At 49.0% G+C, this 26830-nt stretch overlaps 1 protein-coding gene across 5 annotated transcripts in view; it reads left to right on the top strand.

Moving 5' to 3' along the window:
- The window catches only part of ZNF618 (zinc finger protein 618), a 171432-nt gene that overhangs the window by 86052 nt on the left and 58550 nt on the right, over positions 1–26830 (top strand). For 3 of the 5 annotated variants that reach the window (XM_063352766.1, XM_063352765.1, XM_063352764.1), the window contains exons 3-6: positions 5265–5521; positions 9307–9402; positions 12224–12301; positions 19203–19241. In XM_063352766.1, coding sequence (XP_063208836.1) covers positions 5265–5521; positions 9307–9402; positions 12224–12301; positions 19203–19241 — 470 coding nt within the window. The remainder of the gene's footprint in view (positions 1–5264; positions 5522–9306; positions 9403–12223; positions 12302–19202; positions 19242–26830) is intronic. The other 2 variants (XM_063352768.1, XM_063352767.1) reach the window with 1 other exon arrangement.

The raw sequence follows: 26830 nt of genomic DNA, 5'->3' as shown, positions 1-26830 counted from the left end.
CTGTCACTGCTAGCAAGGGCCAGTAAAGAGTCGATCCCATTGCCCGTCAGGATCTTGTTTTGGAGTCTCCAGACAAGTTCTCCTGGGTAATCTGTCCATCAATGCTTTGGAGGCTGTGAGGATAGGGATGAGGAGCATATTGTCCACCTACAGGGAAGGTAGGAGGGGTCCACCACCTTGACCTGCTGGTGTCGGCGGCTGGTGGTGCTTCTCTCATGCATCATGTGAAGTAACCAGAGTCTCCTGGCTCCTCTGTCCCTGGCGTAGCACACCCAGAGGAGAAGAAAAGAAGGTGGGTCTGTGTTGCTGTTTGATTACATTTATTTGAAGATATTTTGCAAAACCGTAGTGTTCTTCTGGACATTGAGCTGGAGAGAGTCTGCAGTTGAGTGTTGGCTAAAGCTTGGCAGTGGCTACAAGATCTCTGGGAGATACGAAATAATAAGAGTGACATAAGAACACAGCTCTTCCTTCTTAAGTGAAAGGGCACTGAAAAAGGTAGATAAAACCGCTCTTGGGTGGTGTGGGACTGATTCCCAGCCTCGTGCAGGTCAGGAACAAAGCTCGTGTTGGGGGATGGTGTTTCCTGCATTTTGTCTCACACAGCCGGGACGCCGGGGCCCTGGGTGCTGTGAAGCAGGATCTGGCCCGTGCAGTAAAACGCTGGCACCTCAGGGTGTCAGCAGAGGATGCAGACGGCGTCCTGGGGCTGCTGTGGCAGAAGGGGGTAGGAGCGGGGCGCGACAAGGGGATGCTGCCAGAGATGCAAGTACCAACCCTTCTTGTACGTATACAAGCGTGTATGTGTGTGCACGTGCACAAACGCACGCATTTATGCATATATATGTATTTTTATTTTTATAGCTACATATAATCTGGGGAAAAAAAAATCTTACTGCTTATAATTTATTCCCTTTTCAGCACCTTAGGGCTCTTTCCCTGGGATCTGGGCGGGCCGTGGGTCTGTGCAGAGCTGGGTCCGAGGGCAGTGCTTGCCCTTGCGCGGTGCCGCAGTGCCGGACGGGGAGCCCCGGGGCTGCGGGGTCGCCCCCTGGCACACGCAGTGGGTACGTTGGTGCCCATTCTGTAACCTGCGTACAGCTGCTGGCTGCGGCTTTCTTCTCTCCTAGAAAGCATCAGAAGACAGAGGAGGTCTCTGTTGTAAGAACTGGCCCAGGTTGCCCAGAGAAGCTGTGGCTGCCCCATCCCTGGAGGGGTTCAAGGCCAGGTTGGACGGGGCTTGGAGCAACCTGGGCTGGTGGGAGGTGTCCCTGCCCAGGGCAGGGGGTGGAACTAGATGATCTTCAAGGTCCCTTCCAACCTGAACCATTCTATGATTCTAAGATTGTTGTAAAAATCCAGTGGTCCTGTGTTTTTTTATGGTTTTGCGTATTTTGTTTTTGAAAGGATCTACAGGCTCCTTTTCGGGGCTTCTGTGCCATGAAATCATGCAGAGGACAGCTGCTCAAGTATCTGGGGCTGGTGTCCTTCTGTGCACTGAGTACCTGCTCGGGCCTGGGACACGCGGGGCAGCGTCGGGGGAATAGCATTGCTTTTAATTCGTATCTGCAGGTTTAGGTCCCACCTACGAGCAGACAGCCCAGCCGGGAAGTTACTTTCTTGGCAGAGATGGATCCAGAAAGTCATCGAGTGTGAAGAACAACGTTTTTGAGGGTCCATCGGTCTGGTCTAATACTTGATATATTCCTACAGCTTCAGGCCACCAGCTCTGGCCAGTGCACATCTGTACGGAGCCCAGTAACCCGGGGCCGGCCAGATACAGATACTCCGGGTTTGAGACTTGGAGAGATTTGTTCTCCCTGAGCACATCCTTTGGAAAACAGTTGTTCCAGTGGACCACCATCCGTGCTAATATTTTATGCCTCATTTCAACTGGTTCCAGCTTCCAGCGATGAGCTCGTATTCTACTCTTCCCTGCCAAATTAAGGAAAGGCAGTATTTTCTCCCCATGAAGATGATAATATGCTGCAATCAAATCATCTCTCAGTCTTCCTTTTGGCATGAGAAACAGATTTAAGTTGTTTGGTCTCGCAAAGCCATAAAATATCTTTTCCCAGTCTCGAACCATTTCAGTGCCTCTTTTTTGGACCGTCTCCAGCTTTTCTAATCACCTTTTAAAAACGAGGGTGCTCCGTCTGCACTGGGATGGGCTTCACCACGGCTTCCTACAGGGAGAAAATCGCCTCCTTGTTCGATCTCAGGCATCTGTATCCGAAAATTGTCGTAGTGGTTTAGGTCAGAGCATGGCTCTGTGTGGCTGCAGCCTGACTTGCCTGCGGGGATCACGGCTCAGCACCGTGGGTGCTCTTCGTGGGTGCACCCACGACCCTGGACGCGTTTGACTACGCTACGACTGCTGGGTTTGGGCAGAGCCAGCGTAGGGAGCGATGGCTCCGCCGGCCTTGGGTCACCGGTCGTTTTTAGCAACAGCGATGTTCAGTTTAATTCCAGAGCACGAATAAATCTGCCCCACAGCAACCACTTCTGTGGAAATACCCCCGCTCGGGAGCAAAACCCCTTGAGGTTTTGCCTTGCAGCTCATGGCCCATCGCTCGCTTCGTGTCGCGTCCTGCTGCTTTGGTTTCTATCCAAACGGGGCGCGATGCAAAGCTGAGCGCTGTCAGAAGGTCCCTTAGGTTCTTACCCAATTTATAATCTTCTCCGAAAGCCGTATCCTTAGCCTCGCTGCTAGTTGTATTAGCTTTTAATTCCACATGACTTGGCTCCTGCATTGATTTTTCTGTTGTTTTGTCCGGGATTGGCAAGTAGAGGTTTCTGTATCATCTATAGCTGAGGCATTTTCCCTTCCCTTTAGGTACAAAGCTGCCTTTCACTCGCTGCTTTCACCTTGCTGCCTACCCGTGGGAATTGCGCCGGTTTGCTTTTGGTCTTCCTCCGCTGTTTTTCCCCTCACCCTATCGCTTTTGCTGCCTTTATCAGTGTTTTGCGCTTCACACCTTCTCGGTTTGATTGATTTGCAATTAATCCCACCCTTTGCTGATTGCTGAATGTTTTGCACTTCGGCTCCCGGTGCTGCCTTTCCCCTGGCTTTAGATCGGGTGCTCAGCCGCGCCGCTGTCGGTGAGATTGATGGACCTTTTGGGCATCCAATAATATTACCATAAAGATCGTCCAGCTTTCAACCACATTTTCTCTGTCTTAATTCATCTTTCTCACTTGTAAAAGCCCCGTATGATGTTGGGAGCATGGGGGGAGTGTGTGTGAGGAGGACGGCAATGGGGGGGGGCAGGTCAAGGCTAATTCTCGCTGTTTAGGGGCTATTAATTGTACGTTTCATTCCATAATGAGAATGGAGGGATGAATAATAAAATATCTGGCAATATGATGTGACTGACCCATTTTGAAAGAGCAGCTCCCTGTCCGTGGAGGGGGTTGTGCAGTAATTATTGCAGAAGATTGTTCTCTTCGTTCATCTGCTCCTCTCGTCTCCATCCTCCCCGATCACCCGCTGGGCGCTTCCGCCTGCAGTTGCAGCGTTTTGATTTCTCTACCAGCTTCATGCCTCCTGTCAGAAACCATTGCAGGTGTTAGTTTTCTAACAGTCGTACTTTGTTCTGACTTTGTATGAAGTTCCAAGTCATGGGATTTCCTTCTCTTTCACTGTTGTATGGTCTCATAACTCGCATCCATAAGTTCAGTCTATTTTTCACTTAATTTTATCTATTACTTCTGCTTAAAATGTTTTCAAACACCTTCAGCGGTTCCCAGTGTTTACATGACTCTAAATATGTCACAGTCGTCAAAATCTCTGTTTTTCAGATAGTCTAAGCTATTGTTATATGTTCAGTTCTTCTGACTTCTGCACAGACTGAACCAGCAATTATTTTATCTTTGCATTGCATGTTGGAATTTATTAATAACCAGTATTAAAAATAGGGAGTCCGTAAAGATGCTGAGGGGACTGGAACACCTCTCTGATGGAGAAAGGCTGAGGGATTTGGGTCTCTTCAGTCTGGAAAAAAGACGACTGAGGGGGGATCTTATCAACGCTGATAAATACTGAAAGGGGGGGTGTCAGGAGGATGGGGCCAGGCTCTGCTCAGTGGTGCCCGGGAACAGGACAAGGGGTAACGGGCACAAACTTGAGCATGGGAAGTTCCACCTCAACATGAGGAGGAACTTCTTTGCTGTGAGGGTGGCAGAGCCCTGGCACAGGCTGCCCAGAGAGGTGGGGGAGTCTCCGTCTCTGGAGACATTCCAACCCCGCCTGGACGCGTTCCTGTGCCACCTGCTGTGGGTGACCCTGCTCTGGCCGGGGGTGGGACTGGGTGATCTCCAGAGGGCCCTGCCAACCCCCACCATTCTGTGATTTCTGTGTGATTCTGTGATTCTGTAACAAGTGGTGGGGTGGTGCATTTGAAGAGGCTCTACCCTCTGGATGGTTACTTGGTCCTCACCAGTCGTGCCCAAACTCCCTCTGCCTTTTGCCACCGTAGCACTTGCTGATGTTGTTTTACAGCTTTGGGGGATCCAGTTTCCTTCCTTCTCTTAAGGGGTTTGGAATATTTATTTATTTAGGTTGTTTTCTCTCTTGTCTTTCTGGCTTTTTCTTTCCAAGATGAAAACACATACTGTTTCCTTCATCTGCTTCTAATAGACTGGACTCCTCATTTCTTCCCCACCCATCACGATTCCTCTGTCATCTTTGGTATTTGTATCTGTCCATAACGTAACAGTCTACCTTAATATCATTATACTATGGATGATCCCCTTTGCTCATCACCATGCATGTTAAATAAGGCCATACGAATACCATAGGATGTTAGGTTGCTTTGAAGGGTTAAAAGAGAGGGTGCGATGGTAGATTAACCCATGGAGGAGTGCACTGGGGTGGAGATATCTCCAAATTAAAAATGTCAGGAGGATATGGCTTTTCTTGTGCATGTACGGACTAGTCTTGGCGTAATATTTGATGGAGTTGTGCTCCTGACCTGCCAGGAACCAGGTGAAACTCTGTGCTCGTGGTTAGTGGTCAAGTCTGTTTATGACTGCGACTATTGTTCGTGATCATTAGGGTTATTTTCATTACTAGCAAATGGTTTTATTACTTTTGTCTGGTTAAATTTTAATTACTTACCATATATGACAGACAAGCACACCTACCCATACTTATTTTAAATAAATTGCATTGCAAGAAAGTACCTTTGATTATGTCCTAGTGATTAGAAAGTGAGCGCGTGACAATGAGGATTCATGTTTTCTCCTCTTTTCTCCCCATTCAGGGAGTGTTTGAAGAGGAGCCCACGGAGCCCGAAAGCAGAGGGCTCCGATTCGGTGACATCTCAGTCCTCACCCAGTGAAGAGGCTGGAATGATGACTGAGGTGAAGGTGAAAACAGAGGTACCAGATGACTATATCGAAGAGGTGATCTGGCAGGATGACACCAAAGATTCCAAGAAGAACATAAAAGATGGGCCGGGAGACGTGCCCGCGGAGATCTGCGTGGTCATAGGCGGGGTCCGCAACCAGCAGACGCTCGGTAAGCTGCGGGAACCTGCCCCATCAGTCGGTTCCCTGAGTCCATGGTGTTGGGGAGAGGAACAAAGCTCCAGAGAGCCGTTCCTGGAAGCTCGGCTCTGCCATGGGGACCAGAGCCAAGGCTTGTGATTATTGACCTTCTTTAACTTTTGCTATCTGTTTGCATCTGGTCGCCCCTAAAGACTCAACCAAGATCAGGGCAACTGTAAGAAAAGGCTTAGTATCTTTTTTTGATGTGTTAAATGACGTGCCCATCAGTCATGTGCAAAGTTCACGGTGAACCCGGGGCTGGGGGTAGGTGTGTTGGGCACAGAGGAGGAGACAATCGGGAGGAAAACCTGAGAAAAAGTTGAAATGCTTTGAGGAAAGCGGCTGCTTTCTGTGAATAATTACATTTAGCTCAAAAACAGGTTTTACAGGTTGCTGGTTTTTTGTTTTTTTCTGATTGCCAGTAACATTGTAGGAATAATTTTGACTCTTGGCTGGCTGTGGTATGCCACTTCCAAGATAGTACATTCTATCCCACCCCACCCGGAGCTGCGATGAGAAGCTTTTTCTTTTTTTCTGTGAACATCAAGACTGTCCTCTCCTCCTGCTCCAAGGAAAGGGCTTTCTGCAGGATCCTGGAGAGGCCCTGCTCTTGCTAAAGGGACTCCTCTGTTGGTTCTGACATGGAGCAGGTCCCAGCAGTGACTTTTGAGAGCCAAAGGCAGTTGCTGATGTAGAAAGAGCAGTTGGACCCATGTTTCCTTTGAGGCACTCAAGAGAAAGCTAAGTTGAGCTGCGCAGTGTTGCTGTTGGGGTTGGTTTTTCTTGCAGGAGGAGGGAAAAGAGCTGCTGATGTTAGATTTTTCTCCTGGATTTTGATTGATCATTGTCCGTGCTGTTGGAAAGAAAACTCTGGAGGGTGTCATTAGCTGGTGACTGTATTGGGAGCATCGTTGTCCAGTAGGACAGCCACTTAGAATGGCAGGGTTGGAAGTCACTGCTACTTACACAAGGTCAAAACATCTAGGGAAAGCCAAAGAAGTCCGTAACTGTTTCCAACTTAAAGATCTTACAATTTGGAGGAAATACTCTGGGTATATTCAGAGCTTTTGTGCCCGCACAGGTCTTGAGAGGTTGGTCACTGCACGGGCAACCCTGAAATGAAGAGGTGTGCCTGGTGCCCCGGGAGGGATGGGTGGAGAGATGACCACTGATGGGATGCAAAGGACCTTCTCCTTCAGCCATGGTCACCTGCCTTTGATGAAAGCATCTGCAGCTCGGGACCATCACGTAGGACCCCGTTCCCCCATGGCTTCTGGCTGGGCAGCAGCAGCTGCTCTGCGGATGATGTCCCCTGAGTTGACGATGGTGTTGTGCAGAGCGGGGAACGGGCTTCTGCTGTTGGCTAACTTGGATGTACAACAACATGTTGTACCTACAGAGAACTTTGGGGACAGGCTCGAGTGACAGGGGACACTATTCAACGTATCGGCACTGTGGGGAGAGGGACAGAGAGTTATTTACTACTTAACAAGTGGTGGTTGAAAGCTGTAGAAAGTAAACTGGAGAACTTCTATCTGGAAGGGCCTTTTCAAATGAAAAATGTGCATCATATTTGTTATTTTATAGCCTCGCGCTGGGTTTCTTTAAAGGCAACTTGGTCCTGAGGCGATTGGCAGTTGGCGGCCGATTCCTTTGTGAAAAGAGCCCTGTAAGTGCCCTTATTCATCCGCCATTCACATAACTCTTGTTTGTTGGGGAGGTGGCTCTGAATAACTTTTCTGTTTGGCCACCAAATACTGCGCTCTGTGTGGACCGACCGTGGTGCCCAGATATCAGTTCCTTGTGGTTTCTTGAACTGGCTCCCAGTCAATTCTTCTGGTCCCCTCCATCCCCCTGCAGAAACCACAGACAGGCACTGTTTCCATCGCTGCAGACATCTGGGTAACTCGCACCAGAAACGTCCCGCGCCTGCTGCTTCCCTGGCCATTTTGGCTGCTGCTCTGGAACAGCCCAAGATTGCGAACAGCTGAAGATGCCGGTGCCTCCTACCTCCGGAGCAAAGGCTTCATGTTCTCTGCTGCTGCTCACGGGTACTTCCAGGAGTTTTTCCCCCTGAAGCCTTTCTCGTGATGTGATCTGGTAGCCCTGTATCTAAATCACCTCAGCCGTGCAGAAAGGCAAGGCTTTGGTAGAGTATTATTCACCTTCATCAGGGAAGCTGAGATTGGAGGTGTTGACAGTAGTAGTAATTCCTGATGCAGGATGAAGGGGTGAAGCGGGAGTAAATGAATCCCTCTCCTTCATGTGGAAATGCCGGCCCCCAGACGGTCGCTTTCCATGGCGTGCTGGGGATGGCCCGTTAAACGGAGATGTGTTGTCTGAGCCGTGGCCACAGCGCTGAAGGCTTCAGGGCACACGTGGCTCCAAGTGACAGACAGCTTTCCTGTGGCGCTCAGCTGCGGGACTTGGCTGAAATTCGCATTAGAAGATTTATGTCTCTTCTCTGAGTCACACATCTCCTGCAGGAGCATGCTATATTTTTATTTTTAGTCGTTACTTGGAGCAATTTATAACAGGGATTCCCAGCTCGGTTCCTGCTATTCGCTTGTAGCATTTTCATCAAATTAGGCCTTGTGTTTGCTGCCACCTGTTTGGTTACATGTTCACATGCCTCTCGCTGCACTTTGGACTACTCCAGACCCTGTTTCCATCTGTCCCGAGCAGCCCAAACTCTGCGATGGATGAGACCAGGTGCAGGGAAGCAGGATGGGGGCTGGCAGCGGCTGCAGCCCCCCAGCCAAAGAGCCGGTGCTGATGTTTTTGGGTTTGGGCCATTTCCCTTTCATCTGCTTTTCCACAGACGTCTTGCAAGCTCCGTGGGGTCCCACTTTGGGCATCCCAAGCAAAGAAAGCCAGTGGAGAGGTTGGCTCTGACCCAGGGTCCGGTCAGCAGCAGACCGGTGGCTGCGTCTGCGGACCCCGCGCTCCTCCCCATCCACCCACCTGTCCCCCCGGTACCGCGGGCTCTCCCTGCCTCGGGTGGCGTGCTCCTGGCACTGCACAGCTCCGAGATGCAGTAGTTCCTCTTCTTTTCTTCTCGCTAGCTTCACGTGCTGGCCTTGGGCCAGGGTCATTTGAAGAGCTCCACCACGTGAACATTTCTCAGGGCAGGGCCGTTGGGGCAGAAAGGCAGAGGAGTCCACCATGAAGCTCTCTAGAAAGGCGAGGAAAAGAAAATGCCACCTGTGTTGTAAATCAAGAGAAAGGGGGAGAGACCATTTGGCTGAATTGGGTCATTTTCTGATGTCGGGAATTCCATCTGGTCAGTATTTGTGTTTTGGAGGATGGAGTTATCCGCGAGTTGATCAGGAGAAGTTTTGCACAAGACTCTCAACGTGGTCCGTACTTCACGAGAAACATTTTGGAGAGGATTTTTCAAGTAATGCATTGAATCAGAAACGTTTCTGAGACAAAGCGAAGAGTGAATCCTTCTGCTTTGAGGCTGTCAGTCTAACACGCACATGCTTGACTCACGTCGTGATGCAGATGTCTCAGGTGCTGAGCTGCTCAGCACACATAATTCAAGAGCGCTTTGGATTCTCCCTAGTTCACACCGAATGAGATAGGGCTGCGTAAGCCTTAAGAAACTCCATGTGACCTCTGACATTTTGTTAGCAAACCACAGGGACAGATGGGTCTTGGAAATTTTTAATAGGTTTCAGCCATCATTATTCTTTGGAAATGCATCCACTTTAAGGGCTCTTTTCTGGTGTTTTTTTTTTTTGCACAATTTAGATGGAAAAGCAGTGGAACGTGACTCTCCTGTTGGATATACACGAAATCGATATTCAGGGACCTGGATTTTTGACCATGCATTGAGATACACGTCCGGTATGTGATGGAAGGGTGTGAAAGTCTAACCAGGGATCAGGGAGCAAGGGAAAGCGCTGGATGCAACGGGTGTGTCACCCAAATTCCAGCTGCGAGGCTCAGGAAAAGCCTGGCAAAACTGAATGCACCAACTAACCAAAAACCTTCCTCATCTCCCCTCCTGTTACACACAGCTTGAACCCGCATGACACATCCTGATGTGGACTAAGTCTGACATAAACCACGACCACGGTGGCAGTGTCCAAAACAACACGGGCATGTTCTTTGTAAGGCCTTGACACAGAGCAATGTCTTGTTTTTCCCCACTTCATCTTTCCTGCACTCTAATAACACATTTATTGTGGCAAGTCATTCCTCCTTTCTCAAATACAAGGATCTGTGCCTTTGCCCCCCAGATTGTGGTGTGCGGAGTACACAGTTGTGGCTGTTGAGTTGTCTTTTGGTGCGTGCAGGACTTCAGATGTGTGTCATAGAATCACAGAATGGTTTGGGTTGGAAGGGACCTTACAGACCACCCAGTGCCACCCCCTGCCCTGGGCAGGGACACCTCCCACCAGCCCAGGTTGCTCCAAGCCCCGTCCAACCTGGCCTTGAACCCCTCCAGGGATGGGGCAGCCACAGCTTCTCTGGGCAACCTGGGCCAGGGGCTCACCACCCTCACAGCAAAGAATTTCTACCTGAGATCTCATCTAAATCTCCCCTCTTCCAGTTTAAAACCTTAAGATTCCAGCCTTCCCCGGCTTGCACTTGAGACCTGGGTGCCTCAGGACACCTGCACAACAGCACGGACCGTGGGACACACCGGTCCCTTGGGTTCCTGCCCTGGCTTTCCAGGCACAGCCCCTCGCCTGAGGGCTGCAGCAGCCCTTGGGCTATGCAGTTACTTGGACGGGTTATATTCTTCTTGAAGAACTTTGGCACAACCAACTGCCTTTATGTGCCATAGACTATCTCCAGAGGAAGGGGGAAATACAAGAAAAATGGGGAAAAAAAACCTCACCGTAGAGTTCTTCACTATTTTGTACCTGTTTTCCCAGTGCTCTGTGCACGTTAGCGCTGGTTCAGGGTGTGGGCGGGGGCAGCAGCATTTTGGTGGTGGTACCTGAACCTCGGCTGCTGCCCAGGGTTAGTGGATGGGGAGCGTGCTCACCTTCTGGCCATGCTGCTTTGGGGCTCCAGCTGGAATAGTGTTCAGGAAAGAATTTTAGAGGTTGGCGATGAATATAATCATCCTTGAGCACGGAAAATGAGGGCTGGCAGATGCTGCCGACTTGCTGATATCCAGGATTTCACTTAGAAAAGCCTGTATGGAGTGACCATGGGTGATGACTGTCCCATATATTTATATATAAAAGACAATTAGCTGTGATAATTAAAAGGCTATGGAGCAGATCAGACATCGTCAACTGACTAGAATATCAGTATTTTAGAGTATTTTTTCAGATGTGTACTCCTGTGTATCGGACTGTAGCGGATTGCCTCTTTCAGCATCAATGACACACTAACCTCCCAAGCTCAAAAGACAGTCCAAAGCGATGCTAACAGTGACGGGCAGGGAATTCAGCGCTGTTACGAACTGGAAGGGTTGTTGTCTTCCCAAGCTGTAAAAAGTACGGCATGGGAAGCGAAAAAACAACCCATGGGTATAGTGCGTTACAAAAACCACGGTTGGTTTTGTTCCTGGGAAGAGCTCACTTTGAGTCGCGCCGGGTAAGTATTGCTGTAAAATGATGTTTGGGAATATCTATTGGGATGTGTGTGTGTGTGTGTGTGAGTGTTTTGTTCTTGTTTGTGGCTCGTCCCCGAGTTTTACGGGTTTGCACGGTCAGAAAAAGATCGCGCGAGGAAGCATCCGTGGAAATGGAGTGCTTCGTTCACACAGAATAATGTTCCGCCCGTTTTCCTCCCACCTCCTCTTCCAGTAAGTGCTGCTCCCGCCCCGCTGAAGGGCGCAGGTAGGATCGCAGTTACTGCTGACGGGCAGCGAAGAAATGCAATACATTTTGCCAGTGAGAACTTGAAAGGTGAATTTATAGCCTGTTCGCCAACTTGGAGTGGGGGGAAAAAAAAAAAGTTGAATCAACTTAAATAACAAATCTAAGGAAATTTCTGTGTGCCTGTCCAATAAACAGAAGAGGCTAAATTCATTGCATAATTTCATCATTACAAATGATTCTCCCAGCTCTGTTTCTCTGGTTTCATTTCAAATGACTGTTTGCAGATGTGTGTTTTCTGGAATTAGAGACACAAATTGAGAAGAGAGACTACTGTGGTCATGTGCTTTTCCTTAAAAAGGTCAAAAGTTCTATTTGTATCTATTTGGTTTCCTCTGGGTGGATATTTACCAAATCTCTGTGGGTTTCTTGAGAAATTTGTGCATTGTGCATTTCTTGAGAAATTTTGAAAACTCCTTGCCTCAAGATAACATATTGCCTTCTTTTTTCAGTTGAAAAGCTTTTTTTCCCAGATACTAGGAACTTACTGAAAAGTAATTCAAGGTTATTTCTGTCCATAGGAAATATTAGTCATTATTATAAAATTATAAGTCAGGCTATTTTGAGAGTGGCCCTTTCATGTTCGCGAAGTTATAAAGATCTGCTGAAAATGTAAGTTCAGGGTAATATGCCAAGGAATCTTAAATAAGGCTGAAAAAAGGATTGAGTCTGGGATAGTGATTTCCTGCATTTATCTCCATGAACCTTCCAAAAATTACTCTGCTGCATACTGCATTCTTTTGTCCCCAGTTTACGGATAAGTATGTGGTGAGGCTGTTTTTCCTGATCTAATATGGTGGTGTATACTTTTCTCTCTTGTTTTTCAGGGTCTTACGAGTGTGGAATATGTGGGAAGAAATACAAGTATTACAACTGTTTCCAGACCCATGTGCGAGCGCACAGAGGTATCTCACTCCTGCTCAAATCTTGGGGAATCCTGGGGTTAACATTCAGGCTCGGGGACTATTTTGGGGAAGGTCTAGAGTGCTCTGCTGCTTCTCTGTTCGTCAGTAACGCTTCTTTCGGGTGGCCCGTTCACAGGATAAATGCTGGGGCTGGCTAAGCTTTGTGGCTCTCTATCGCAGCAATATTTCTTCTGAGGTCGGGAGCAGCTCTTGCGTTCGGTGCAGTATTTACTGCCCGGAGCTCTCAGGGGACATCACTGTGTGTCGGGAGAGCTGCAAATCGAAAAGTTTCTGCTGGCAAGCGATAGCACGATCCAGCAGCGGAGTTACCCCCACAGGGGCAGGCGGCTCCCTGAGATGTCCCGTGTTCCTGCCCTGCTGGGGGTTCCAGTCCATCCCTGTTAAGCCAGGAGGGGAGGGTATCAAGGCAGGTACCGGCATTGCTATACTGCTGTGTTTTTATCTCAGAATGTTAATTTGGACTCACCCCTGTGTCCCTGCTGTCAGCCGAGGTCACTTTTGAAATGTGCTGTTGGTATGAAATACCTCCTGCGTAGTCAGGAGTGACTTTCTTTGAATTTTCTAAGTCCAGCCAATTCAATGTTGCTTAATTGCAGAAATATTAAAGTTTTGCTCGGTGTTTTGTAGCATTAGCGTAGTTTGTATAATTTGGAGAAATACGTATCTGAAGTAACAGAAGAACAGGGACTTGAAACCATCTCATGAGCCTTTCAGTGATTTTATTTTATTTCGCCGGAGTTGAGCACTAAGGCTGGTGTCAGGCTTGTAGGAGCATCTGCTGTAGCTCCTCAGTTGTACCCAGCAGCGTCAGCGCACGTGGCCTTCAGTAGCAATTCAGATTGACTGGAATGTCTAAAGCAGCAGCAAGGAAAATCCCAGTGAAAAATTTGAAAATCCGTGAAGAACGAAGGCTAATGCAATATTAAATTTCAAATGTGTAAACTCTCAGAAGTCAGCAGATGCAGAGCTGAAAAGTGAACATACATCCTGAACCCCTCAGTTTTTCACAGTCTCATAATAAATACATCCTTTAATTGCATGGTTGCTCATTTCTCATGCACTGTTTAACATCACAGAGCTGCTTCTGTATCCTTAGATACATGCAGAATTGTTTTTCAATGCTGGTATTCCTTTCTAAATGCCACCAAAATTCCTAAAAGTCCTTTAAATGTAACTACAAAGTAGCTTCACTCTGCAGTTTAAGAAAAAAATTCCCTAAAATAATAGCGAGCAGCAGTTATTTGCTGACATGCAGAATGCTTTACTCTTGCATCACAACACTGCAATAATTTTGCAATGATAATTGCAGTATTTAGATTAGGGACAAGGATTGCTTTTATTTTACTTCTCTTCCCCAAGCACTATGGGATCTGTAATTCAGCTGGAATTTTAGGAGCTATATTAGCAGGAGGTCACCTCCCAGCGTGTGATCCAACTGATTTGTAGTTATACATCTATTTATATTTTGATCATGAAATCAAGCTATATGCTAAATGGTCTGGATGGATCAACACGCGCATGTACCATTGATATCCGTAGTTCTGTCATGAACTCAGGGGAGACGTGACTTTACCTTTTGCTTCCAAAGCCTTTTTAATGTGTGGCTATAGAAGATGGAAATTTTCAAAATTTGAATGTGGAAATTTATTGGTAATTTTCACATCAGCGGTGGAAAAGCACAATTTATAGATGGGAAACTTAAAAAACTTGGTTTATGTTGCTGTAAATTGATGCATGTAGTTGTAACATTTAAAGTGCATTTGAATTGCCTGAAGACAATAAAAATCAAAATGAGATATTTATCCATGTACACTCCTCACAAGAAATCAAACTGAAAACTCGATGCAACTCTGTAAATGTGATTCTCCCAGAAACAGAACCTGAGCTGGCAGGTAGAGCAGGGGGGAGGTGTACCTGTCTGCAGAGAAACAACGGGCCGGTGAATGGGCGTGTAATGTATAGTTAGGAAAAAAAAAAAAGCAAGGATTATATGGAGGAACGCCCTGTCTGGTATTAGCCCCTGAGAATCGTACACGGGACTGTACCTGTAACAGTGGTGGAAATAGCGTAAGGCTGCAGGACTGAAAAATCTTTGCGAAAGCTGCTTTTATTGCCACGTGTATCTAAGGTTTCAATATAGAAGTGGCTGGTATCGCACCATCCCACCAAATGGGAGACACCGTGGGGGTTAGACGTGCGCTGAGGATGGGATTCTGCGCTTCCCGTGTTCTCCCTGCCTATCTGCAGCCCGTGCCTTGGATAAAACCCCAGGGCACTGGAAGCAGCTCTCCTAGCTCTGCTTGTCCTCGAAGCACTGAGAATTGAGCTCCCTTGGCATCTTACGTTCAGTTATCAGCTGCCAGAAACTCAGATCCTGAATCTTTTAGTCATTTTCTTTTTGGCTGGGCAAGGAAGGAGCCGTACCGCAGTGGCAGGACCTGGCAGTCCCTCTGTGCCTGATGCTTTTTCCACGACGGACGCGGTTTCCCCGAGGTCTGGGCCACCCATCAGTCACGTAACATCTGCCTTGCCCGAAGGTTTGACTGATCCTGGGTAAACTCACCAGCTCAGCATCGGAGTAGCTAGAGCAAACTCAGGCCCCTTTTTCTTCTCTTTAGGTGCTTTCTTCCAGGGCTTTTTGGGCATTCAAGCAGAAATATCTGCTTTTTGGGATTTGCTGAAGGATACACCTCTTCCCCTTGAATAGCCCTCTGCTTTTTGCTTTCTTGTGTGGTTCCTGTGGCACTGATGGTCCTTGGCCAAGCTGTGGGTTGGTCCTGCAGACGGACAGTGCTGGGGATGCAAAAGGGGGAGCAGATAGTAATTGCGTTGATCTGGTTTGGATCTTTGGGGCAAAACCACCAAAAAAACCATCTGTTTAGCCAGCTCCACTGTCACCATTCAGTGACCCGACTTCTGTCCCCAGGCCAGGAGGTTCGGAGGTCCCAAGTTGTCCTTGCTTTGAACGGAGTTATTTCTAAGCTGGTTTTTGTATATCTCGGTGTGCAGTTTGGAGCCGCAGCAGTTAAGCTAGGGGCTTATGGCTTGTGGCCAGCGCAGGGGGGAGCTCTGTTGCCCTCTTGGCTCTTGCAGTTAGTCCTTACTCGTCAGTCCCTTCTTTTGCCCTGTGCAAAACTTAAATTTCTTCTCACCCTTTGAACTGTTCAGTTCCACATTAAGACTTTCACGCTGGCAAGATCTCTAAAGGTTAAAAATTACATTTTTCTTTGTAATGATCGTTTTTTGGGAGAAACTCCCTAGATAGCTTTTTAAATCTGCACCTGCCTCCTCTCTAGATCTCCATGGCAGAGAAGCAGTGTTGGAGGTGACCCGTGTCCTTTAGGCTGATGTTTTTTTCTTGTCTGCCTTCAGGAGTGGGTGGTTTCTTACTGGAAAATGGGGCATTTTCTTAGTTTCTTGAGCCTTCTCTGTGGTGCTCAGCATTGGCTGGAGAATTTCAGGGAGCGATTGATCTCCTGGCAGTTTGCAAGTGCGAGGGTTGAGGCAGCGCTTGTTGAAGACGTGCTGCCTCGCAGGGGCAACCTCCCTTGCTGCTTTGCTCTGAAAGCTGAGATGCAGGCGCGGAAAACCCCACGTAAAGTGTTCTGCAAAGAATCAGAAATGTAGGTAAGAAGTTTACTCACTACGTTTTGTCAAGGAAGAAATGCAACGGTTGCGTTCCTTCCCCTTCGCCTCCCCGAAACGCGCAAATAAAATAAAAAAGAAACCCAACAAAAAAAACCCACAGTGATGTTGTGGAGCTGAAAGGCTCCTTTGTGAGCTGTTGTGCAGCCCCGCAGGACTGTGGCTCCTTCCTCCTGCCGAGCTGCTGGAGTCCGGGGGGAGCAGAAAGGCTGCGCGTTGCTGGTGGCGATGGAAGGCTCGTCCCAGCCATCAGCGTGGACAAACGTTACCGCTTCGCCGACATGCAGCCCAGGCCTTCAAAACGTGTGGCTTACAGTGCTTTTTGTTGAGCTGTGTGGGGTTTTTTCAAGTCATTAAAAGGTTTGGATTCCCTTCAGGAGTTAGTCAGCTAGAAAGTTTTGTTTTGTACGTTTGCTCGCATTTAAGCAACACAAGCAGCAAAACATCTGCATGTTTTGAGTCAGGAAAATTATTTCACTTTTAGATAACTCAAAAAAAAAGAAAAAAAACCCAGCTGAAATTACTTTATTAGACTTTCAGAAAGTAAATTTAAAAACCTCTGGGCTGAGGCCAAGCAAGGGAGATTTTTACCCAAAGGAGAATTCTTCAGAAAGCAAATGAAAGAAAATAGCAAGGCTCCGGTTTAACCCTCGCAGGATATATCGCCTCCGTCCTAATAATTGGTGGAAGTTCTCTGTTTCCAGATAAGGTTTTCTGGGCTGAACGATGATTTTGCTCAAGTTGGGGTTTATTTAATTATTTATTTACATTATGTCGTTGCTGCATTGCCTCCCTCTGAACCCACCAGCTCTGCGATAGCCTCCCGCGGGGGTGTGCCAGCCCAGGGGTCGGTCTGCCGTCGCCAGAATGGGTGCGGGATGCACTAGAGTGGGATTGTTCTCTTCAGGCAAAGTTTCTAGTTTAACCAATTGTTAAAAAACTTCTCAAAGCTTTCAAAGTTTTGGATTAATATTTTCCAAGAATGGGTTCCGCTCCATTCCAAAAATATGAAAAGGAAGATGACTCGTTCAAACCGTGAATATGGAAAAATGCGTTTTCCCAAAGCGCACATTTTTGGAGTCTGAGTTGGAGCAGTTCTGTGGCTGCAGCAATTTTGAGGTGAGAAGATGAAAATTAATCGCGAAATAACCATCGCTGAGGAGAGATGGTGTTTCTGAGCTGAAGAAATTTGGGTTTCATTTGTGTGATTATCTGCCACTGAAAAATCCTAGGATCTGGGGGGGGGCCTTTGCCCTCTGTGCTGCATCCCAAGCATCCATTTGTTGCTGTGTACATTTCCCGGTCCGTAGCAGACTTTTATAGGAGATGCAGAAAGTTGCTTGAGACACAGGAGTTAACTTGCCTATTTTCCAGCTTTCCTGCCGACCTCCCTACTCTCACTTACTTTTGCAGCTTTCTCAGAAATTGGTCTTTTGTTTTGAAGCTGTAATTACTTGGTCTCAGCCCAAAGGTGATTTCGAGTGGGCCGTTAGGGGATTTTTAGGTGGTTTTTCTTTTAATTCATGAAGACTTTAGTCTGCGTGATGACTAAGAGTAACAACATTTCTTAACACAGTTCAGAAATGGCTGCTCCATAAACCTTTGTGTGTTGCTCCATTCTTGTTAAGTTGGACTGAGGTACTTTTAAAAGCTATTTAAATGACAGAAAGGGCCTGCTGCATGCACAGTACATCGCTTTTATGGTTTATTTATGCCGTTGTCTGTGAACGCCAGGACAGCATTTTGCAGAACTCCATTGTGCCACAGCTGGCTTTTTCCTTGAGTGATAGGTGGTAATTCAAACAAGTAGCAGCTGTGGAAAAATACAGGGGTTTGGCTGTCGAGGTTTTGCATGTGATACCGAGGGTTTGTGATCTGGCCCCTCAGTTTATGAAGTTGTGCCAAATTAATAACGTTGCCTAGAAAAGTGATCTAATCAGGCAGGTTAATCAGGTAGAAATATACAAATTCACAAACCCACAATCATTTGTTTTTATTATTTTTAAGAAATAAGGAAATTAAATGCAAACAAGTGTTCATTACTTAAGGTTGCAAATTTTAAATTCAAAAACGCTGTGACATTCCACAGCTGTGGTTTTCAGAGCAATGCAAGCGTGATTCCAAGAGACATACGGAATATTTTGAAACGTAGTTATGTTATTAGATAATGTGACATACAGTATTTGCAATTTAGGATGAATATGAAACACTTCAAAATGTCTTGGAAATCCAAATCATTTATGATCCTTGACTTGTAACACTGGGTTTTCTTTTCCAGCTTGCAGCTTTGCGCATTGCGTTCATTTTGGGCTTGAATGTGATCTTTGCTGTGTGCTTCTTGCCGTCCCATGTGTTATAGAGTGGAGGGAGCTTTTCCTCCCACCATTCCTCATGTTCCTTCATTAAGACCAGGATAGAGTAGCCCTGGGGGGGATTCTCGTGGCCCATCTCTGGTAGAGGCTGTGCCGTGGCTGGCCAGGGAGGGGAGACACGCCATGGGAGGCTGAGCGGGGTGACCTGTTCCCTGTTTGTCTCCCTGGGTTAACAGCGCTTGCCCAGGAATTAAGCGCATGAGCGATTTCAACAAACCTTCAGTAGAAATTAGGAAACGCATCATTATGAGCTCCACTGATGACGGTGGTGGGACCGTTGGGGTGCGTCGGTCCGGGCTGTGCACAGCTCGGCAGGGCCCCTCCGCCGGGAGGCAGGGCAGCAGCTGGCCTGAGGCAAGGAGGGCGATGGCGGGGCTGTCCCTGGGCAGAGCCGGGGGGCAGCCGCTCCCAGCCACACTGGCGGGCAGTCCTGGCACCCCGCGCCTCTCTGGAGCCCCCCGAGGCTCCCCCGTGCTGGCTCCCGGTATGCAGGTCTCGCCATCCCGTTTGGAATCCAGGGGAACAAGAGCCCCGGTGTTGGAGGCTCTTCCAAAGGCAGCTGTGTTCTAACAAACAGCCCTTGAGCTGGCCCGCTTCTGCCCCGCAGCCCAGCCCCGCTGAGGGCCGCCAGCTTTTCGCAGCCCGCTCGTCGGCAGCTGCACCATCCCACCGAGGGAGCCCGCGCCTGGCATGGGGCAGCTGCTCCGAGGAGATGCTCTGTGCCGGGCGTCGCGGGCTGCCATGGCGGAGAGGAGCTGCGGCCAGAGGAGAGCGAGTGAGCGAGCGAGGAACCGTGGCCGGCCGAAGTCGGACGCGGGGCAGAGTCGGCCATCAGATCTAAGTGCAGCTCTTTCTCTTTGCAGACACTGAAGCTGCCTCAGGTGAAGGAGCCTCACAAGGCAGTAAGTACTCATGGCGCTGTGGGTGCGTAAGCGGGGATGGGGGCCTGGCGTGTGCGAGCACCGCGGGCGCGCTGCGGTGCACAGGGCCCTTGTGCGGGCGCTCTCCCCTCGGCGCTACAGCCAGCCTGGAGCCCGCCGCACCCCTCGCCGTCTCGGGGCTCGGTGGGGCGGGGAGCGGGGCGGCGGGCGGTCTGCGGGGGCCGGCGGGGCCCTGCCCCGCAGGCCGGGGCTGCGGCCGGCAGAGGGCGGCCGGCGCCGCGGAGATGGCGGCGGCGGTGGGCGGGCGGCGGCGGGGCAGGGCCGGAGGGGCGGCCGCCTCACGGCACGGCCTCCCCGGGGAGAGGGGCTGCGGCGGGGACCGCGGCAGGCGTCTGCCGTCGTCTTCCCGCCGTGAGGGGAGCTCGGTGCCCGCGGCTGTGCGGGCTCGGGGGGCTGGGCAGGGCTAGTGGACGGAGGGCGGCCATGAGGAGAGCTCCCGCCGCCCTGCCACCTCAGCCCTGCCTCAGGGGACACGCTGGGCGCTGCCAGCCTCTCTAGTGTGATTGGGTCGTGCAGGATTTTTAAACCTTAAACCTACAATTTGGGGCGTCTGTTCCTGCCCGAGGAAGGGGGTTGATAAACCAAGCGGGTTCAGCACAGGCTCCTGGGCTGGTGAGGTGAGGAGGGGCATGGGGAAGATGGAGCCAGGCAGCTCACAGTGGCGGGAGAACGTCCACAGTGATGGAAAGAAGAGAGGTTGAGGCTGTGTTGAAGGAAAAGCTTTTCCGCATGCTCTGGAGCAGGTTGTCCAGAGAGGTTGTATCTTCTGCATCCTTGAACGTTTACAAGACCAGCCTGGATAAAGTCCCAAGTAGCCAAGTCAGAGCTCAGAGCAGACCCTATTTTGAGCAGGGGGGCAGACCAGAGACCTCCTCAGGTCTCTGCCGACCTGGATTTTGCTGTGATCATGTTAGGTGGGAGCCACAGGTTCCATTGGAAAGGTAAGTTACCAACCTTGGTAGTTACAGAGGGCAGCCTGGAAGCACCACGCTTACCCTGGGTGTATATGAAAATGTTAGGTAAATGGTAAAGAAAAATAATAGTTAAAAAGTACAGCCATGCCACCTTTTTTGAGCTGCTGTTTCTTCAGGCCCGTTCTGTGATAGGTGAAGAGTTGGGGTTAGCATAAGGGAGTCTTGGCTTTCTGTCTGCAAAAGAAGCAGGACTGACTTCACTGCAGGCGAGGGGTGAAGATCTCAGCCCTGAGCCGAAACATCTCAGTAGCAACCAGCCATCACACAGTGTACACCCACTCCTGGTGCCCACTGGAGGGGAGATGGGCTCTGCAGCTGGGCCCTTTCTGTTGACCCAGTGACACGTGGTGTCAGCTCCACGCAGGGGATGGAGACTCCTTCCCAGGCCCTGTTGCCTCTTTTCCTGTCTCTTTTTTTTCAGTAGTTGCTCTGCTGCTCGTCGGTGTTTTACTTATCCTGACTCTTTCCAGGCTCATCTCCTGACCCCCTTGCTTTGAATTTTGACACAGGGCCCTACTGTGTTTTGGGCTAGGCTGTGTGCATCCTGGGATTGCCAGAGCTTGAGAACCACCTCGTGCAAAGAGATGTTTTTTTCTGTAAATCAGCCTTTCTCCTTACCTGTCGTGGGAATTCTTTTGGCTGAGAAAGACAGGGCAGATGAGATATGCAGAGTTAGAGGGGGAAAAAAACATAAGGGTTCATGCCCCTGCTGTGTGCGCAAACCCCGTGTCTTTGGGCCACAGAAGGATTTTCTGTGGACATAACTGCCTCTTCAGTGGTGTCTGGGTTTCAGGGAGCTGGGGAGTATGGAGAGTCACAGATGACAGAAGTCACTTTTGGGAGAGAAGAGCAACAAGCAGCTGCTCTCTGTGCCAGGCTTCAGCGAAGCTGCCGTGGTAGCGGTGGAGGTGGAGCAGGGAGCAGTAAGAGAGGCAGGGACTGCTTCCATCTTCATGCAGCACTGTCCGAATCTGGCTCCCTCCCCAGTGCAGGAATTACTGAAACCTTTTTTTACCTGTCACACTCATTGCTATCCCAGGATAGTCTCATCTAGCTGAAAGAGGTAGAGGCAAGACCAAGCCACCAGAGCAGGGAACTGGTGAGTGGTGGTCTGGGGGATGGCGAAGGAAGGTCCACCACAGCCATCCACCCTGGTGGAAGAACAGGCTGTGTGTGTCACCTGCCTTGCAGAGTGTACGTGAAACTGCTCAGCCAGTGCTGCTGTTCCTAAGTGCAGATGGTTGTAATTTCCTGACGAAGTCATCTTCCTCTTCCCCTCCTTGCTGCCGCAATGAAATAGTTCAGCTGTCTTCTTTCCTCCCTGTGCCGTCCCCTCTGGGGCTGGATGAAATCCCTGGCCTACCCTGCTTGCCTCTGCATGGCTCTTCTCCTTTTTCCACTCAATGGCCCTCTTGTTTCCTTGTCAGTCTGTTTGCTTCTCATATATTTTAGGAATTTTTTATTTATCTTTCCTTTCCTGCTATTTTTGTTTTGCCTGCTGCTCCAGTGCTATTCCTCTGTGACCCGATTTGGCTGTTTACACCCTTTCTATTACAGACGTCGGTATTGTTCAAGTCTTCCTTTGCTATTTCTATCTCATTGGGAACCTCTAGAGTCATGGGCTCTGCAGTCATGGTTTGCTGCCTTCTTCCAAAGTTTCTCACTATCTAAAAGATACAGCAAGATCTTTTTTTCTCTCATGTGCTTCTCTCTGGGGCATAGATTGCATCCATCCTAAACTGGTGTGGATGAGGAGCTCCCTCGGCCAACAGTGGGTCCTTGGCATTAGTTCAAATACCTAGAAGTGCAGGGTTTTAAAAGCTGTTCAAGTTTTCTCCATGATGACTTTCTGGAAGCAGCTGTTACTCATGGCCACAGGGAGCACCTGAAAAGTTTTGGTGAAGGCAACTTTGTGTGTCAAGTGAGGAGACATCTCAGCTGCTGTCTCTGCAGAGCACAGCAAGAGAATCTTTGCGTGGTCCCAGAGTAATCGAGCTTTGGTGGCAGTTAGCTGAGTTGTGCTCCGAAGACTTATCCTGAGAGCAATGAGTTGTGTTTGTTCTTGGGAGGCAAAGTCTGCATCTTACCATACTGGGTCTGAGAGCAAGGCGTGCTTGGCATGTTGGGAGGATGAGTTACTGACATGGTGGGTGAAGCTGTGTTGTAACCTCCCCTGCTTTCAGGTCTGAAGGACTGTGGTAAGAAGGGCTGCCGTGGGAAGGGCTGGCCTGGTCTTTTTTTTCTTCCCTGGGAAGAAGGGAGCCATGGGGCAAGCTGGGACGCAGCTGAGGCCAGTTGTTTGTTTGCTGCCTGCTTAAAAAGGAGACAGTGGTGTTTAGATTTTCCAGCTGGGAAGGCACTTTGAAGACTCCCATGAGGGAAAACTGTTGCATTTGGTTGGTTATTTTCAGCCTTTGGGTGTTTTAGTCTATAGATTGTATCTCTGGGACTCCCCCTTTTTTTTTTGACCCATTCACGGAGGGACACAGATCTGTGGTACTGAGGAGACGATGTGCTCATGGGGACATAGTTACATGGCTTTGGGAGATACTTTTCTAGCCTTGGCTCAGGGTCCAAGACCAGAATTCCCACATGTAGAGAGAAGAAAACAATGCAACCCACAGTGCTAATGTGCTAATAAAAAGGCTTGTCTAACTGCTACCAATTTTGACTTTCAGGGAGGAGGAAGGGAGGAGAGAGGTTTTGAAAAAAACTTTCTATTTGATATTTTTTCCTATCAGTTTGACATCTAGGTCACTGGCTGTTCCTGTAGGAGAGTCTGGCAGTCTTTTCTGAGATGCTCATATGCATCTGTGGTTTGCTCCAGACTTTTGGAAGTCCTCAGAAAGAAGGTGTTTGGGCTAGATCTGCACCCTCATTCTCCATGGAAATTCCAGTCATGTTTAGGGGAGTTGCAAACTTTGTAAAAACAGTCTCCCTCCTGCTGCTCACATACCACGGTAAATTCTTGGCAACCTGACAGGTAGCTAAATAAAACCACTGGCAAGCAGGGGTCCACAAGCCCTGCACCAGCAGGGTCAGCGTGCCGGGGACGCGGCTGTGGGAAGCATCACCTCTGACATGAACAGGTCTTTGCACTGTGCTGGGTCATGAAGCAGGTTGTAACCAGCGCACGTCACAATTTGGGGCAATACTTTTAAGAGCTAGGCTCTGTCAGCAGTCCTGTCCACTGGAGTGCCTGTACCTGGGAGCTGCGGTTGGGTTAGGAAGAAAATCCAGGATGGTCTCCATGCTGACAGCTTGTTTCTGGGCTCATCTTCAGGAACTTCCACCAGCACAGCCCTGGGCTCCAGAGCGTGGTAGCCTTCGCTGTTTCCAGATCTGTAACTCTGCTACAGATTATGGACTGTAATATTCAAGATACTGGATTTTGGTATTATTCCTGCCCTTTTCTGTAGGAAAGAGGAACTTATGTACAAGAACATCTCCAAAATAACCATAAGTGGCTTGCAGAGGTCAAAATTAGACTGTGAATTTTATGGTTGCCCATGAAACCTTAATTCACCTGGGAGTGCGTAAGCATCTCAGTTTCTGCCTGCCTGCTTTTTCTAATAGTGTCTCTGCCTCTTTGGACCAGCCTAGGACAGAATTAAGGTTGCTCTGGCAATTGTTAATATGGCACTTGCCTAATTACAGCATACCAACTTGCCTATTTTCAAAATACCAAATGTTAACAAGTACAGCAAATAGTGTTACTAGTCCCTAGTACTTCCAAGCCTTTTGCCTGGGTGAGCCTCGGATCCCTTTACAGAGGAGTTTGCTGTCCTGCAGGCAGGCGGGGAAGCAGCAGAGAAAGTGACTTGCCAGGGGCAACCAGTGGGCGAGTGGCAAAGGAAGAGAGCACAAGTCTCTGGGCTTGCAGCCCAGTCCCTGTCTGCTGGGCGCAGCTCTGTGCTGTTGGATTGCATTTCTGTGCCCTGTGAAAGAAAGCTGAACAGCAAATGCACAGAGAAATGGGAGGGGAAGAATTGCTAAAAGCTGAAGGTTTCTTAAAGTATAGCTGGTTTATTAATTTCACGTGTCTCATTAGCTATTTGAGACTTAGTGAGCGTTCCTTTTCTCAGGGGAGAAGTCCTGAGCCTGATGGAGCAATACTGATTAATATTGTGGGGAAGAATCCTACCATTTCTGGAATCTTTAAATAAAATGCTGTTAAAAGTGGGAATAATCAGGAAGAGGTGATTTTGGGAGCCTTGAATACATCTCCATTGTGTCGGTCAGGTTGGCTGAGTCTAGGGAAGCTTGCTGATAGCGTGGTTTGCTCTGTTCTCTTCTCTTGCCCTGGTAACAACTTTTTTGAGGACCATGACAAGCAGGTTGTAGTTTAAAAGCAGGTGATGCTCACAGGCAGTACTAGCCATGAGTGTGAACGTTGCTCTGTCAGCATGGCACCAGCCAGTTATTCTGTGGTGTGCAGGAAAACAAGACGAGAAAGCAGTTCCAGTAAAACAACCCAGTTCAAATGCTCCACTTGCTTTCATTCTTAGCGGTGTTGCAGTTTGTTACTATGGCAATTCAGTGACATTTGCTGGAGGTTGGAAGACCAATAATGTTTGGTTTTTGGTAGATCCCGTTCTTTCTGTCTCCATCTCCTGCTTTTGCATACGTGCAATTCTGTTTAAGAGGCAAAGCTGGATTTTGTTCCGTTTCTGAAAAGCGGATCCCTGTGCTCATGCTGCCAGCAGGTTACTCCTACACAGCTCTTCGGTGGACTCCACCATTTGGGAGATGCCTGCGAGTCCAGCCTCTCCAATCCTGTCTGTGAGCCCAGACCATCCTTTGCTTGCCAGTGCCTGACAGCCTCCTTCGCTCTTGCTTTAAATCATAGTAGAAACAGGAGCAACTTTCCTATTGCATTTGTGCTTGCTGTGTCCAGCCCCATAGGTTGAAAGCTCCTAGGCCAGATCCCACAAAATCCTTAGATTGATCCCAGGTAACACAACCTGCTTTTTCTTTGTTCCTGTTGGCCTCTCTGTTGTGTTGGAACCCTTTTTTCCTGTTCACAGATAATTTTTGAAAATTAGCGTTACCATCTCACAGGGTGACGATATTCATCAATATTTCAGACCGCCACGTTGAGTTACCAGGTTGCACGCAAAAAGTGGTCTTTGGATATTGCGTGGCAATGTTATGTCACCTCCACACACCCCAAGGAGCGGCTCTTCCCAGACCATTGTGGTGTGAAGTTTTTCTGGGGTAGATGGGAAGTTCTGGCACTACAGAGAGAGTGTCCTCCCTAAATCTCTCCTGGAAGGAGGCAGGAGTGTCTCCATGGTGCCCTTTGGAGGAAAGAGGGAAGTGATGGTATTTACTGGGGCAGAAAAAAAAGGCTATACCAGAGGCCTTAATGTTCCCGTGTCTGGACAGTGGGGAGAGAGGTATATGGGACCTGGCAGAACCAAGGAGGAGCAGCAGCCCCTGCGTGCCTGAGGCACGGCTGAGGACAGCAGCGGTACACAGGGGAGAGGGGCTGCATCCAAGCGGTGGCCAGCAGGGCTGGGGGGAGGCACAGGCTGACCTGACAGAGTGTCATACCCCTGGGCCAGAGCCCCCCAGCCCCCTGAGCAGGAGCACCCTGTAGAACAGGAGTCGGTGGCACTGCACAGGAGCAGCCACCCAGCCAAGCTGTGGAACAGTAACTCCCGTGCCCTGCACAGCAGCAGCCTGTAGCCTCCCGCTCGTCTCCTGCAGAGGAGCTGGGTTTCAGCAGTGCTCTCCCAAGGGAGGAAAAGCCTTTCCCCTGTGGTCAAGTAAAAGTGGCTTGTGCTGGTGTCAGTAATGGATCTCACTGGAGGAGCTGCCTGAGTTAGGGACCCTGCTGAGAGAGGGGTTGGAAAGACTGTGCAAGAGGCAAGCTCATAGCCTGCTGCAGGGCGCAGAGTGAACCGACGGCATTCATCAGGGTGTACGTGAGGGCAGCGAGTGTCTGTTCATTAGGAGCAGCTGCTGATTGCTCCGGCAACTAGAGTTCATGACTCTCAGCTAGCATTGGAGTGTACTTTTCCTTCTGGTCATCTCAAGAGGACTCCTTTACCTTGCACAAAGGCAGGATAGAAATGACCAGATGAAATTGGTGATTGTCTCTGACAAAAACTTGCAAGTTCTCATTGATAGGTGGGAGCTTGCAAGAATTTTAAAAAGTAGATTTGGGCTCCAGAAAGTTTCAGTGCTTCACAGATAGAACATCCTCAAGGCTGTTTTTCCAGTGTGTTCTTCAGAAATTCACTGTGCAGACGGTTCCCTCAATGTCTCAGACATGTGGCCTTTCCTACTGCTTTCCCTGCTAGCGCCGGGTGGGACTTTCTGCCTGTAGGCAATCTTAACTCTGCTTTGCTGCAATTAAACTGAAGTCTCATCTTTCCCTCTATGGCCAGACTTGATCACCCTTCCCAGTTTATAGCAGCTTTTTAATGTGTTATGCGTTGCTTTCCGTATTGAAGTGAGTTGTGTTACTGTGTTGGGGGTACAAAGTTTGTGTATCGAAGGTTTACATAGATACTAGTATCCTACAGAGAGAAAAGCACAGATACGTCTTCCAGGGAAGACAGGGCGCAG

This window comes from Chroicocephalus ridibundus, chromosome 15 (assembly GCF_963924245.1).
Source record: "Chroicocephalus ridibundus chromosome 15, bChrRid1.1, whole genome shotgun sequence".
Lineage (NCBI taxonomy): Eukaryota > Metazoa > Chordata > Aves > Charadriiformes > Laridae > Chroicocephalus > Chroicocephalus ridibundus.
This window is presented reverse-complemented; position numbering and strand designations above follow the sequence as displayed.